Genomic DNA, 13,878 nt, shown 5'->3' with positions numbered 1-13,878 from the left:
TCCAAACGCGGTTATCCTTGCTGTCATCAAAAGCCATGTAATCGTCGTTCTACTCGTTTGTCGTGGCGTAATGATACGACTTGTAACCCCAATCTTTAACCAGCTGTTTGCTGGCTTCCAGAAAGATGTTGTGAGCGATGGGAATGCCCAAACCGTGGTTGGACCCGACAAGCGCCCATCGACCGTCTTTGGATCTAGTTGAATTCATCGCGAAACATGTTCGATGCGCCGCGTCGATCATTATGGATTGTTTAAGGCATTCCACTCCTTGTCCTGCGGAATCGAGCTGCTGATTTTTCAAAATCGTCTGATCTGGTAGAACACGATGAAAATAGCACCGCGGACCGACTCGGTAGCATCGCGACGAGTGTCGTTCAGCGTCACGCCTTCGCGCAGTCGCCAGCGAATTAACGGCGAAATTGAATTGATTCTGCCAGAACTGTATCGGGTTGTGGAACCAAGTATGTACCGTTTTCACATTAAGTGACTGAAAACCTGTAAGTTTTAAACACATCGATGAACCCGAACCATGAAATGTAAACCATCCTTTGCATCGACCACAATGCTTTCCGGTTAAGCGTGAGATCGGTAGCAACTTATATTATCACTTTTAGAATAAAACACCGGTTTGTACATATTTTGAATTGTTATATATATAGGTACACATATCTACTTTTTCAATATGTATGCGTGACACTTCACGGGAATCCGCAATGGCCCGAATGCGTTCTACTGCTGCATCGCGATCGATAACATGTCCGGTCAGCTCAAAGTCGGCTCTCGACATCACCTACTACCGCCAATGGACCGACATCAGCGGACACAACTACAGGCTGTTAGTCAGCGACAAAGCGCAACCAAATAACGGGCTGGCTACTACAGCGTGTGCTCGCTCAACAAAGAAATATTCAAAACCGTGGGGAGCCGAACTCAAAATGAGCGACTTCGAGCGGCAGGGTCATGTTGGTCAACAACGGAGAAAACACTTTGAGACTCATGGCTTACGTCCGGATGCAAAAGATGCAAGCGTGATCCTCAGCCGCTCTCATAAAGAATTGGCACCACAGCTATCGGAGCAAACCTGGGATGCAAAACATAAGTTTGCAGATGGTGTCGAATTCAGCGAATTGGTTAGCGTCAAGGAAAATCTGCCGGTGAATTCCATGCTGATCATACAAGTCTTCCTAGGCGAACCCCGTCTGCATTGCACGAAGTGAAATCATGAGGAGGGATCAAACTCCGCTGGTCAAGAAACAACAACCACCGCTTTGCTCCATTTACGTTGTGGTGAGCGCCGGAACGCGTATACACCAGCCTGCAGGGAGTCACCATCACCGTGGAAGACACGATAAGCTTCACCAAAATTTTCCTACCCGACAACATACATTTCATAGGCTTGAAGTGCACGTTTAAGAAATTATCCGAAAACCAATTGAAAACCATTTTGTAACACATTATATATATAAAAACGAGATGAACCATCAACTCACCGTCACGCTAGCCGATCTCGGGGACATGGATGGATTCAATCTGCCCGGCAAGGAAAACGCCTTGTACGTCCTGCGCTTACAAAATAACGTGTACAAATGACGAGAAGTCATCATCGAATCTCAGTTGAACTGGATCATCGATATTATCCTTACCACCCCCTATGTTGTCAAGGATGATGATGGTAATGTCATCAAGCTAAAAAATAAGGGGGTTGTACTGAACAGTTTTGTTCCAGGTACAAAAAAGGGGATGTACGTATCAACATTACCAGATCAAACAGGTAATATGTTAGTCGCCCGTCCAGAAAACAAACATAAATGGTTAGAATTAAGAAGATATACTGAAGTCCCAAACTTCGTGGATCGAAAGCGTGATACAAAGGTTCTACACATATTATTGAAGTCTTTCTTGGAGATGCCCCGGAGAAGATGTGAGAATTCTGTTGGGGTTAAAATACTGGCTGGCAACGATGCATGCATCAATATAAGCGTTATGTCGTTGTTATATACAACCAGGAAGAGTCCCTACCACAAAGCCTCGAGGGGTCATGGTTTTCAGAACCCTAACATTTTACTCGGACCATTTTTTTATCCGAGCACTTGTATTTCATCAGCTTAAAATATATTCATCAAAGATTGACAGAAAACCAATTAAATATTAATTTATAAAAATATATATATACACACAGGATGGGACTGTACCCGATGCGTGGATGAAGTAGCAAAGACACTGGAAACCGTGAAGCGGGTTTTGGTTTTGCAACAGATATCTTGAGATCATACAAAAACTAGAGCGTGAGCGTGATCACGGGATGACATTACAGAAAAAATATCTCAGGGCCGTCAATTCTGTGGACGGTGTTGACAGCGCTCTGATTTCAGTCAGCATGGGATTAGGCATGGCAGGTATCGGGTTATTATCCACCATCGTGGCCGCACCCGTGGTGCTAGGCATCGAAATAACAGCCGGAGCGGCAGGGTTGATGGGATTGACCCTTAATTAGAATTCTAGCCGAAGCGAAGTTAAACACGATAGACAATCATATTTCCACTGCGCTCACCGACTCTCAAATCTCCGAAGAAGAGTTTCGTTTGGTGCTATCAGAAATCGCAAAATATCACAGAATGAAACAGGAGATTCGGACCAAGTCTCGTAAAAACGCTGTCATTTGCGAAGACGAGAAAATTGTTTTCATAGAACAAGGGAAGCAACAGGCCTGACAAGCCTTCATTATGAAAACCAAACAAATCATAGAAGGAGAGTCACAATAAATTGTTTTTCGCAGATATCAACATAACGTAGCCAGCTGGCCAGCCAGCTATAGGTGAATAGCCGAGCAGAGCCATGGTGTCTATATATAGTCTGAATTAGGGCATCTAAGTGTATCAAACAATCTTGTATGAACCTCTGGCTTCTATTATTCTCCTGTCACTATCACATCCAATCCGCAAAAGTTTCGGATGCTACTGCTTTTCGAACTCGGGACCTCAGTATTATCAATCCAGCTCCGTTACCTTCACACCACGAGGACCACTGATAGTGTTGAGTGAGTGAGAGCTACTTATCTATACGAGCTGTACATAACAGCTCGCTCAAAAGTCAGTATCTCCTAAACTATTCAACCGATTTTTGTGAAATTTTGCATACACGTCCACAAGTACTATACACAATAGTGGAACTGTGATAGAGACTTACCAAAGGCTTAATTTTAAAAATATTTCAGAAACTATTGCACCGATTTTACTCATATTTTGCATACAACTCAGTAGTAGTATACACAATGGCGGGTCTGTGATAGGGACTAAGCAAAGGCTCAATTTTTAAATTAAGCCTTTGGTAAGGACCTAATCACAAGAACCGCTATTGTGTATACTACTACGTTCTGCTTCCAAAGGCAAAATCAACTATCATGTTTTTTTTCCTTTGGTTCTTAGCAAAAACATAGCGTCTGACCTTGAACTCATCACCCTGTTCGACCTTGTTGGTGAGTCCTCCGATTCTGTCATCTCCACCATAGATTGTTTTTCCAACAAGAGCGGTGAGTTTCTCATTCCCACCAGCATGATCCCTGCAAACATAACACTTCATACTTCCTGTAACCATGACAACATATTCATTCTCTCTTAAGATGTTGGTTGTTTTGTGTTGATTAATATTATGTAAAAATCAGCAGATTTTTTTCTTGGAAGTGTTTTTACTACACACCTACCAATTGCCATCAGATCAGAGCGTTATTGCCCTTTGGCAGAAATCTTTGTCTTATGATGTATAAATAACAGTAAACACAATGTTTAATGATAGTCCCAGGATTAACCAGAATTAAGGCTTAATATTTTTCATCTTTAATTACAAAATTTACCGACTTGTTTTATTACTGACAATATATTATAAATAATTCTAAGATACTTCGCTAATAGATCAAAGTGCCGATATTACTCTATCAGCCGATAAAATAGACAGACAGACAGACAGATTTATTTGTATAAGTGGCCCTGAGGCCAATAGTACATGTGTAAATTAATAACAGTGCATTTATGCGCAACCTGTAAATACGCGAGTTATAGGAACATCAATAAATCCATAAACACTCATTTACAATTTGAGTGAGTTGTCCTGTGACTCTCCTGTTACATGAGACAAGTCAGAGACTCCTGCTACATGAGACAGGCTAGTCAGATGCTCCTGTTACATGAGACATGCTAGTCAGGACCCACCCCTGGTAGTGAATTGTCCTGTGACTCTCCTGTTACATGAGACATGCTAGTCAGGACCCACCCCTGGTAGTGAATTGTCCTGTGACTCTCCTGTTACATGAGACATGCTAGTCAGGACCCACCCCTGGTAGTGAGTTGTCCTGTGACTCTCCTGTTACATGAGACATGCTAGTCAGGACCCACCCCTGGTAGTGAGTTGTCCTGTGACTCTCCTGTTACATGAGACATGCTAGTCAGGACCCACCCCTGGTAGTGAGTTATCCTGTGACTCTCCTGTTACATGAGACAAGTCAGAGACTCCTGCTACATGAGACAGGCTAGTCAGATGCTCCTGCTACATGAGACATGCTAGTCAGGACTTACCCCTGGTAGTGAGTTATCCTGTGACTCTCCTGCTACATGAGACATGCTAGTCAGGACTTACCCCTGGTAGTGAGTTGTCCTGTGACTCTCCTGTTACATGAGACAAGTCAGAGACTCCTGCTACATGAGACAGGCTAGTCAGATGCTTCTGCTACATAAGACAAGCTAGTCACAGACTCCTGCTACATGAGACAGGCTAGTCAGATGCTTCTGCTACATGAGACAAGCTAGTGAGATGTTCCTGCTACATGAGACAAGCTAGTCAGATGCTCCTGCCACATGAGACAGGCTAGTCAGATGCTCCTGCTACATGAGACAAGCTAGTCAGATGTTCCTGCTACATGAGACAAGCTAGTCAGATGTTCCTGCTACATGAGACAGACTAGTCAGATGCTCCTGCTACATGAGACAAGCTAGTCAGATGTTCCTGCTACATGAGACAGGCTAGTCAGAGACTCCTGTTACATGAGACGAGCTAGTCAGAGACTCCTGCTACATGAGACAGGCTAGTCAGATGCTCCTGCTACATGAGACAGGCTAGTCAGAGACTCCTGCTACATGAGACAAGCTAGTCAGATGTTCCTGCTACATGAGACAAGCTAGTCAGATGCTCCTGCCACATGAGACAGGCTAGTCAGATGCTCCTGCTACATGAGACAAGCTAGTCAGATGTTCCTGCTACATGAGACAAGCTAGTCAGATGTTCCTGCTACATGAGACAGGCTAGTCAGATGCTCCTGCTACATGAGACAAGCTAGTCAGATGCTCCTGCTACATGAGACAAGCTAGTCAGAGACTCCTCCTACATGAGACAGGCTAGTCAGAGACTCCAGCTACATGAGAAAGGCTAGTCAGAGACTCCTGCTACATGAGACAGGTTAGTCAGAGACTCCTGCTACATGAGACAAGCTAGTCAGATGTTCCTGCTACATGAGACAGGCTAGTCAGATGTCCCTGCTACATGAGACAAGCTAGTCAGAGACTCCTGCTACATGAGACAGGCTAGTCAGATGCTCCTGCTACATGAGACAGGCTAGTCAGAGACTTCTGCTACATGAGACAAGCTAGTCAGATGCTCCTGCTACATGAGACTGGCTAGTCAGATGCTCCTGCTACATGAGACAGGCTAGTCAGAGACTCCTGCTACATGAGACAGGCTAGTCAGATGCTCCTGTTACATGAGACAAGCTAGTCAGAGACTCCTCCTACATGAGACAAGCTAGTCAGATGCTCCTGCTACATGAGACGAGCTAGTCAGAGACTTCTGCTACATGAGACAGGCTAGTCAGATGCTCCTGTTACATGAGAAAAGCTAGTCAGAGACTCCTCCTACATGAGACAAGCTAGTCAGATGCTCCTGCTACATGAGACAGGCTAGTCAGAGACTTCTGCTACATGAGACAAGCTAGTCAGATGCTCCTGCTACATGAGACAAGCTAGCCAGATGCTCCTGCTAAATGAGACAGGCTAGTCAGAGACTCCTGCTACATGAGACAAGCTAGTCAGATGCTCCTGCTACATGAAACAGGCTAGTCAGATGCTCCTGTGACGTGAGACAGGCTAGTCAGAGACTCCTGCTACATGAGACAAGCTAGTCAGATGCTCCTGCTACATGAGACAGGCTAGTCAGATGCTCCTGCTACATGAGACAAGCTAGTCAGAGACTCCTGCTACATGAGACAGGCTAGTCAGATGCTCCTGTTACATGAGACAAGCTAGTCAGAGACTCCTCCTACATGAGACGAGCTAGTCAGAGACTCCTGTTACATGAGACAAGCTAGTCAGATGCTCCTGCTACATGAGACAGGCTAGTCAGAGACTCCTGTTACATGAGACGAGCTAGTCAGATGTTCCTGCTACATGAGACAAGTTAGTCAGATGTTCCTGCTACATGAGGCAAGCTAGTCAGATGTTCCTGCTACATGAGACAAGCTAGTCAGATGTTCCTGCTACATGAGACAAGCTAGTCAGATGCTCCTGCTAAATGAGACAGGCAAGTCAGATGTTCCTGCTACATGAGACAGGCTAGTCAGATGCTCCTGCTACATGAGACAGGCTAGTCAGAGACTCCTGCTACATGAGACAAGCTAGTCAGATGTTCCTGCTACATGAGACAAGCTAGTGAGATGCTCCTGCTACATGAGACAGGCTAGTCAGATGTTCCTGCTACATGATACAAGCTAGTCAGATGCTCCTGCTACATGAGACAGGCTAGTCAGATGTTCCTGCTACATGAGACAGGCTAGTCAGATGCTCCTGCTACATGAGACAAGCTAGTCAGATGTTCCAGCTACATGAGACATGCTAGTCAGATGTTCCTGCTACATGAGACAAGCTAGTCAGATGCTCCTCCTATATAAGACAAGCTAGTCAGAGACTCCTGCTACATGAGACAGGCTAGTCAGGTGCTCCTGCTACATGAGACAGGCTAGTCAGATGTTCCTGCTACATGAGACAAGCTAGTCAGAGACTCCTCCTACATGAGACAAGCTAGTCAGATGCTCCTGTTACATGAGACAAGCTAGCCAGATGCTCCTGCTAAATGAGACAGGCTAGTCAGAGACTCCTGCTACATGAGACAAGCTAGTCAGATGCTCCTGCTACATGAAACAGGCTAGTCAGATGCTCCTGTGACGTGAGACAGGCTAGTCAGAGACTCCTGCTACATGAGACAAGCTAGTCAGATGCTCCTGCTACATGAGACAAGCTAGCCAGATGCTCCTGCTAAATGAGACAGGCTAGTCAGAGACTCCTGCTACATGAGACAAGCTAGTCAGATGCTCCTGCTACATGAAACAGGCTAGTCAGATGCTCCTGTGACGTGAGACAGGCTAGTCAGAGACTCCTGCTACATGAGACAAGCTAGTCAGATGCTCCTGCTACATGAGACAGGCTAGTCAGAGACTTCTGCTACATGAGACAAGCTAGTCAGATGCTCCTGCTACATGAGACAAGCTAGCCAGATGCTCCTGCTAAATGAGACAGGCTAGTCAGAGACTCCTGCTACATGAGACAAGCTAGTCAGATGCTCCTGCTACATGAGACAGGCTAGTCAGATGCTCCTGCTACATGAGACAGGCTAGTCAGAGACTCCTGCTACATGAGACAAGCTAGTCAGATGCTCCTGCTACATGAGACAGGCTAGTCAGATGCTCCTGCTACATGAGACAAGCTAGTCAGAGACTCCTGCTACATGAGACAAGACTAGTCAGATGTTCCTGCTACATGAGACAGGCTAGTCAGATGCTCCTGCTACATGAGACAGGCTAGTCAGAGACTCCTGCTACATGAGACAAGCTAGTCAGATGTTCCTGCTACATGAGACAAGCTAGTCAGATGCTCCTGCTACATGAGACAAAGCTAGTCAGATGTTCCTGCTACATGATACAAGCTAGTCAGATGCTCCTGCTACATGAGACAGGCTAGTCAGATGTTCCTGCTACATGAGACAGGCTAGTCAGATGCTCCTGCTACATGAGACAAGCTAGTCAGATGTTCCCGCTACATGAGACATGCTAGTCAGATGTTCCTGCTACATGAGACAAGCTAGTCAGATGCTCCTCCTACATAAGACAAGCTAGTCAGAGACTCCTGCTACATGAGACAGGCTAGTCAGATGTTCCTGCTACATGAGACAAGCTAGTCAGAGACTCCTGCTACATGAGACAAGCTAGTCAGTTGCTCCTGCTACATGAGACAAGCTAGTCAGATGTTCCTGCTACATGAGACAGGCTAGTCAGATGTCCCTGCTACATGAGACAAGCTAGTCAGAGACTCCTGCTACATGAGACAGGCTAGTCAGATGCTCCTGCTACATGAGACAGGCTAGTCAGATGTTCCTGCTACATGAGACAAGCTAGTCAGATGCTCCTGCTACATGAGACAGGCTAGTCAGAGACTCCTGCTACATGAGACAAGCTAGTCAGATGCTTCTGCTACATAAGACAAGCTAGTCAGAGACTCCTGCTACATGAGACAGGCTAGTCAGAGACTCCTGCTACATGAGACAGGCTAGTCAGATGCTCCTGCTACATGAGACAAGCTAGTCAGAGACTCCTGCTACATGAGACAAGCTAGTCAGATGCTCCTGCTACATGAGACAGGCTAGTCAGAGACTTCTGCTACATGAGACAGGCTAGTCAGATGCTCCTGCTACATGAGACAAAGCTAGTCAGATGACTCCTGCTACATGAGACAAGCTAGTCAGATGCTCCTGCTACATGAGACAGGCTAGTCAGAGACTCCTGCTACATGAGACAAGCTAGTCAGATGCTCACTGCTACATGAGACAAGCTAGTCAGATGCTCCTGCTACATGAGACAGGCTAGTCAGATGCTCCTGCTACATGAGACAGGCTAGTCAGATGCTCCTGCTACATGAGACAGGCTAGTCAGATGCTCCTGCTACATGAGACAGGCTAGTCAGAGACTCCTGCTACATGAGACAAGCTAGTCAGATGCTCCTGCTACATGAGACAAGCTAGTCAGATGCTCCTGCTACATGAGACAAGCTAGTCAGAGACTCCTCACTGACACATGAGACAGGCTAGTCAGATGCTCCTGCTTACATGAGACAAGCTAGTCAGAGACTCCTGCTACATGAGACAGGCTAGTCAGAGACTCCTGCTACATGAGACAAGCTAGTCAGATGCTCCTGCTACATGAGACAGGCTAGTCAGAGACTCACCTGCTACATGAGACAAGCTAGTCAGATGTTCCTGCTACATGAGACAAGCTAGTCAGATGTTCCTGCTACATGAGACAAGCTAGTCAGATGTTCCTGCTACATGAGACAAGCTAGTCAGATGTTCCTGCTACATGAGACAAGCTAGTCAGATGTTCCTGCTACATGAGACAGGCTAGTCAGATGTTCCTGCTACATGAGACAAGCTAGTCAGAGACTCCTGCTACATGAGACAGGCTAGTCAGATGCTCCTGCTACATGAGACAGGCTAGTCAGATGTTCCTGCTACATGAGACAAGCTAGTCAGATGCTCCTGCTACATGAGACAGGCTAGTCAGAGACTCCTGCTACATGAGACAAGCTAGTCAGATGCTTCTGCTACATAAGACAAGCTAGTCAGAGACTCCTGCTACATGAGACAGGCTAGTCAGATGCTTCTGCTACATGAGACAAGCTAGTCAGATGCTCCTGCTACATGAGACAAGCTAGTGAGATGTTCCTGCTACATGAGACAGGCTAGTCAGAGACGCCTGCTACATGAGACAGGCTAGTCAGAGACTCCTGCTACATGAGACAAGCTAGTCAGATGCTTCTGCTACATAAGACATGCTAGTCAGAGACTCCTGCTACAAGAGACAGGCTAGTCAGATGCTTCTGCTACATGAGACAAGCTAGTCAGAGACTTCTGCTACATGAGACAAGCTAGTCAGATGCTCCTGCTACATGAGACAAGCTAGTCAGAGACTCCTGCTACATGAGACAGGTTAGTCAGATGCTCCTGTTACATGAGACGAGCTGGTCAGAGACTTCTGCTACATGAGACAGGCTAGTCAGAGACTCCTCCTACATGAGACAAGCTAGTCAGATGCTCCTGCTACATGAGACAGGCTAGTCAGAGACTTCTGCTACATGAGACAAGCTAGTCAGATGCTCCTGCTACATGAGACAGGCTAGTCAGATGCTCCTGCTACATGAGACAGGCTAGTCAGAGACTCCTGCTACATGAGACAGGCTAGTCAGATGCTCCTGCTACATGAGACAGGCTAGTCAGAGACTCCTGCTACATGAGACAGGCTAGTCAGATGCTCCTGCTACATGAGACAGGCTAGTCAGATGCTCCTGTCATGAGACTTCAGATGCTCCTGCATGAGACAGGCTAGTCAGATGCTCCTGCTACATGAGACAAGCTAGTCAGATGCTCCTCCTACATGCAAGCTAGTCAGATGCTCCTGCTACATGAGACAGGCTAGTCAGATGCTCCTGCTACATGAGACAAGCTAGTCAGATGCTCCTGCTACATGAGACAAGGCTAGTCAGATGCTCCTGCTACATGAGACAGGCTAGTCAGATGTCTCCTACATGAAACAGGCTAGTCAAGGGTGCTCCTGCTACATGAGACAAGCTAGTCAGATGCTCCTGCTACATGAAACAGGCTAGTCAGATGCTCCTGCTACATGAGACAGGCTAGTCAGAGACTCCTGCTACATGAGACAAGCTAGTCAGATGCTCCTGCTACATGAGACAGGCTAGTCAGATGCTCCTGCTACATGAGACAAGCTAGTCAGAGACTCCTGCTACATGAGACAGGCTAGTCAGATGCTCCTGTTACATGAGACAAGCTAGTCAGAGACTCCTCCTACATGAGACGAGCTAGTCAGAGACTCCTGCTACATGAGACAAGCTAGTCAGATGCTCCTGCTACATGAGACAGGCTAGTCAGAGACTCCTGTTACATGAGACGAGCTAGTCAGATGTTCCTGCTACATGAGACAAGCTAGTCAGATGTTCCTGCTACATGAGACAAGCTAGTCAGATGTTCCTGCTACATGAGACAAGCTAGTCAGATGCTCCTGCTACATGAGACAAGCTAGTCAGATGTTCCTGCTACATGAGACAAGCTAGTCAGATGTTCCTGCTACATGAGACAAGCTAGTCAGATGTTCCTGCTACATGAGACAAGCTAGTCAGATGTTCCTGCTACATGAGACAAGCTAGTCAGATGTTCCTGCTACATGAGACAAGCTAAAGTACTGTCGGAAATGCTAGAAAAATGCTTTTTGACTTATATTTAAAATTCAGAGGTATTACAGTTACTTAAATAACAAATATCACTTCAAGAAACATCTACCTAATGTAGACCGAGGGAATAAATTTTGAGACATGCTCTAAAATGTGTTTTTACTGATGAAAATACCAAAAACTTAGAAAAATAAGGGGTAGTGGGACGTTATTTGATACAAACATTAATTGCCTGAGTTACGTCATCAGCATGCACGGTATCGACAGGTGAAATTGACACCTGAGCAGACGCTCGGGCGAGGGGTCATCTCAATAGATGTTTTCTGCAAAATGTTGAATATGTGTACGTATAGTATACGTATCGGTTATGTAAGGGATCATGTGTGTTTGTTTTGAAATAAACATACGAATTACTGTACATTGGAAAGAATCCTGTCACTTGTGTTATCTTATCGATTGATTGTAGAAATGTGCAACGTTTTAATAAATGTTTTGCATGTCAACAGTATATTTCATTGCAAAAATATGGATGTAATTCGGTCAGTTTAATCTAGTTGTGAACATTGGCCAAAGATTTAACGAAGTCACTGGTGTAGCTTCTTTAGAATATATATATTTTTCTTCTTATAAAGGTTGTAGACCGCCTAGTCAAGCACTCCCTTGTCAAAGTTGTCAAGGATGGTTTTACTACACGTCCGTTTTGCATTTGAGTCGGTCCCATGTCTTGTCTGATTTGTTTACAATATTGTAAACTTGTTGATAAGACATGCCAACAGCTCTACAAGTTCTGTAATAAACCCCTTCTAAACTAATGAAAGGTTTACCTGTCTTTTTTAAGCAGAAAAAAACTATAAACCTTTGCAACAACAATCGACTGCAAATCGTTGGCCCTAGTGGAGGCTGTGATAAAGATGTGCATGCATGACGGGAAACTTATTTATCAAGACTTAACATTTATATTAATATTTCTTCAATAAAGAAACGATAATTAAGTAAAATAACACAAACATTCAACATTTATTTGTTTAGGAAAAACGTTAATTCATATTTTTACACCACCTGTATTATTAGCATAAATGTAAAGACTATTTCAGATTTCTGTTGTTGAACTCTGAAAAAATCTTAAGTTGCTGTTTTGGTACCGAATTCTCTCCTGTAAACTGCCCTTTAAATGCATGGGAATGTTAAATTGATTGAAATAAAAATTAGGTAGACAATAGGCGAGTTGATATATTGACAACATAGTACATTTATCACCTTTATAAAGATATTAAGGCTCAAAAGCATTTTTCTAGCATTTCCGACAGTACTTTAGTCAGATGTTCCTGCTACATGAGACAAGCTAGTCAGATGCTCCTGCTACATGAGACAAGCTAGTCAGAGACTCCTGTTACATGAGACAATCTAATCAGATGTTCCTGCTACATGAGACAAGCTAGTCAGATGTTCCTGCTACATGAGACAAGCTAGTCAGATGCTCCTGCTACATGAGACAAGCTAGTCAGATGTTCCTGCTACATGAGACAAGCTAGTCAGATGTTCCTGCTACATGAGACAAGCTAAAGTACTGTCGGAAATGCTAGAAAAATGCTTTTTGACTTATATTTAAAATTCAGAGGTATTACAGTTACTTAAATAACAAATATCACTTCAAGAAACATCTACCTAATGTAGACCGAGGGAATAAATTTTGAGACATGCTCTAAAATGTGTTTTTACTGATGAAAATACCAAAAACTTAGAAAAATAAGGGGTAGTGGGACGTTATTTGATACAAACATTAATTGCCTGTGTTACGTCATCAGCATGCACGGTATCGACAGGTGAAATTGACACCTGAGCAGACGCTCGGGCGAGGGGTCATCTCAATAGATGTTTTCTGCAAAATGTTGAATATGTGTTCGTGATAGTATAATGTGATCGGTTATGTAAGGGATCATGTGTGTTTGTTTTGAAATAAACATACACTAATTACTGTACATTGGAAAGAATCCTGTCACTTGTGTTATCTTATCGATTGATTGTAGAAATGTGCAACGTTTTAATAAATGTTTTGCATGTCAACAGTATATTTCATTGCAAAAATATGGATGTAATTCGGTCAGTTTAATCTAGTTGTGAACATTGGCCAAAGATTTAACGGAGTCACTGGTGTAGCTTCTTTAGAATATATATATTTTTCTTCTCATAAAGGTTGTAGACCGCCCGTCTAAGCACTCCCTTGTCAAAGTTGTCAAGGATGGTTTTACGTCCCGGTTTTGCATTTGAGTCGGTCCCTGTCTTGTCTGATTTGTTTACAATATTGTAAACTTGTTGATAAGACATGCCAACAGCTCTACAAGTTCTGTAATAAACCCTTTCTAAACTAATGAAAGGTTTACCTCTGTCTTTTTTAAGCAGAAAAAAACTATAAACCTTTGCAACAACAATCGACTGCAAATCGTTGGCCCTAGTGGAGGCTGTGATAAAGATGTGCATGCATGACGGGAAACTTATTAATCAAGACTTAACATTTATATTAATATTTCTTCAATAAAGAAACGATAATTAAGTAAAATAACACAAACATTCAACATTTATTTGTTTAGGAAAAACGTTAATTCATATT

At 44.1% G+C, this 13,878-nt stretch overlaps 1 protein-coding gene across 3 annotated transcripts in view; it reads right to left on the bottom strand.

Moving 5' to 3' along the window:
• LOC124256034 (hydroxyacylglutathione hydrolase, mitochondrial-like) overlaps positions 1 to 13,878 on the bottom strand; it is a 44,201-nt gene that overhangs the window by 22,353 nt on the left and 7,970 nt on the right. For all 3 annotated transcript variants that reach the window (XM_046689962.1, XM_046689959.1, XM_046689960.1), the window contains exon 4: positions 3,445 to 3,559. In XM_046689962.1, the coding sequence (XP_046545918.1) occupies positions 3,445 to 3,559 (115 nt within the window). The remainder of the gene's footprint in view (positions 1 to 3,444; positions 3,560 to 13,878) is intronic.

This window comes from Haliotis rubra, unplaced genomic scaffold (genome assembly GCF_003918875.1).
Source record: "Haliotis rubra isolate DU_JTF1 unplaced genomic scaffold, ASM391887v1 Scf615, whole genome shotgun sequence".
NCBI classification, from domain to species: Eukaryota; Metazoa; Mollusca; class Gastropoda; order Lepetellida; family Haliotidae; genus Haliotis; species Haliotis rubra.
The sequence above is the reverse complement of the archived record's forward strand: the minus strand, read 5'-3'. Positions and strand labels throughout refer to the sequence as shown.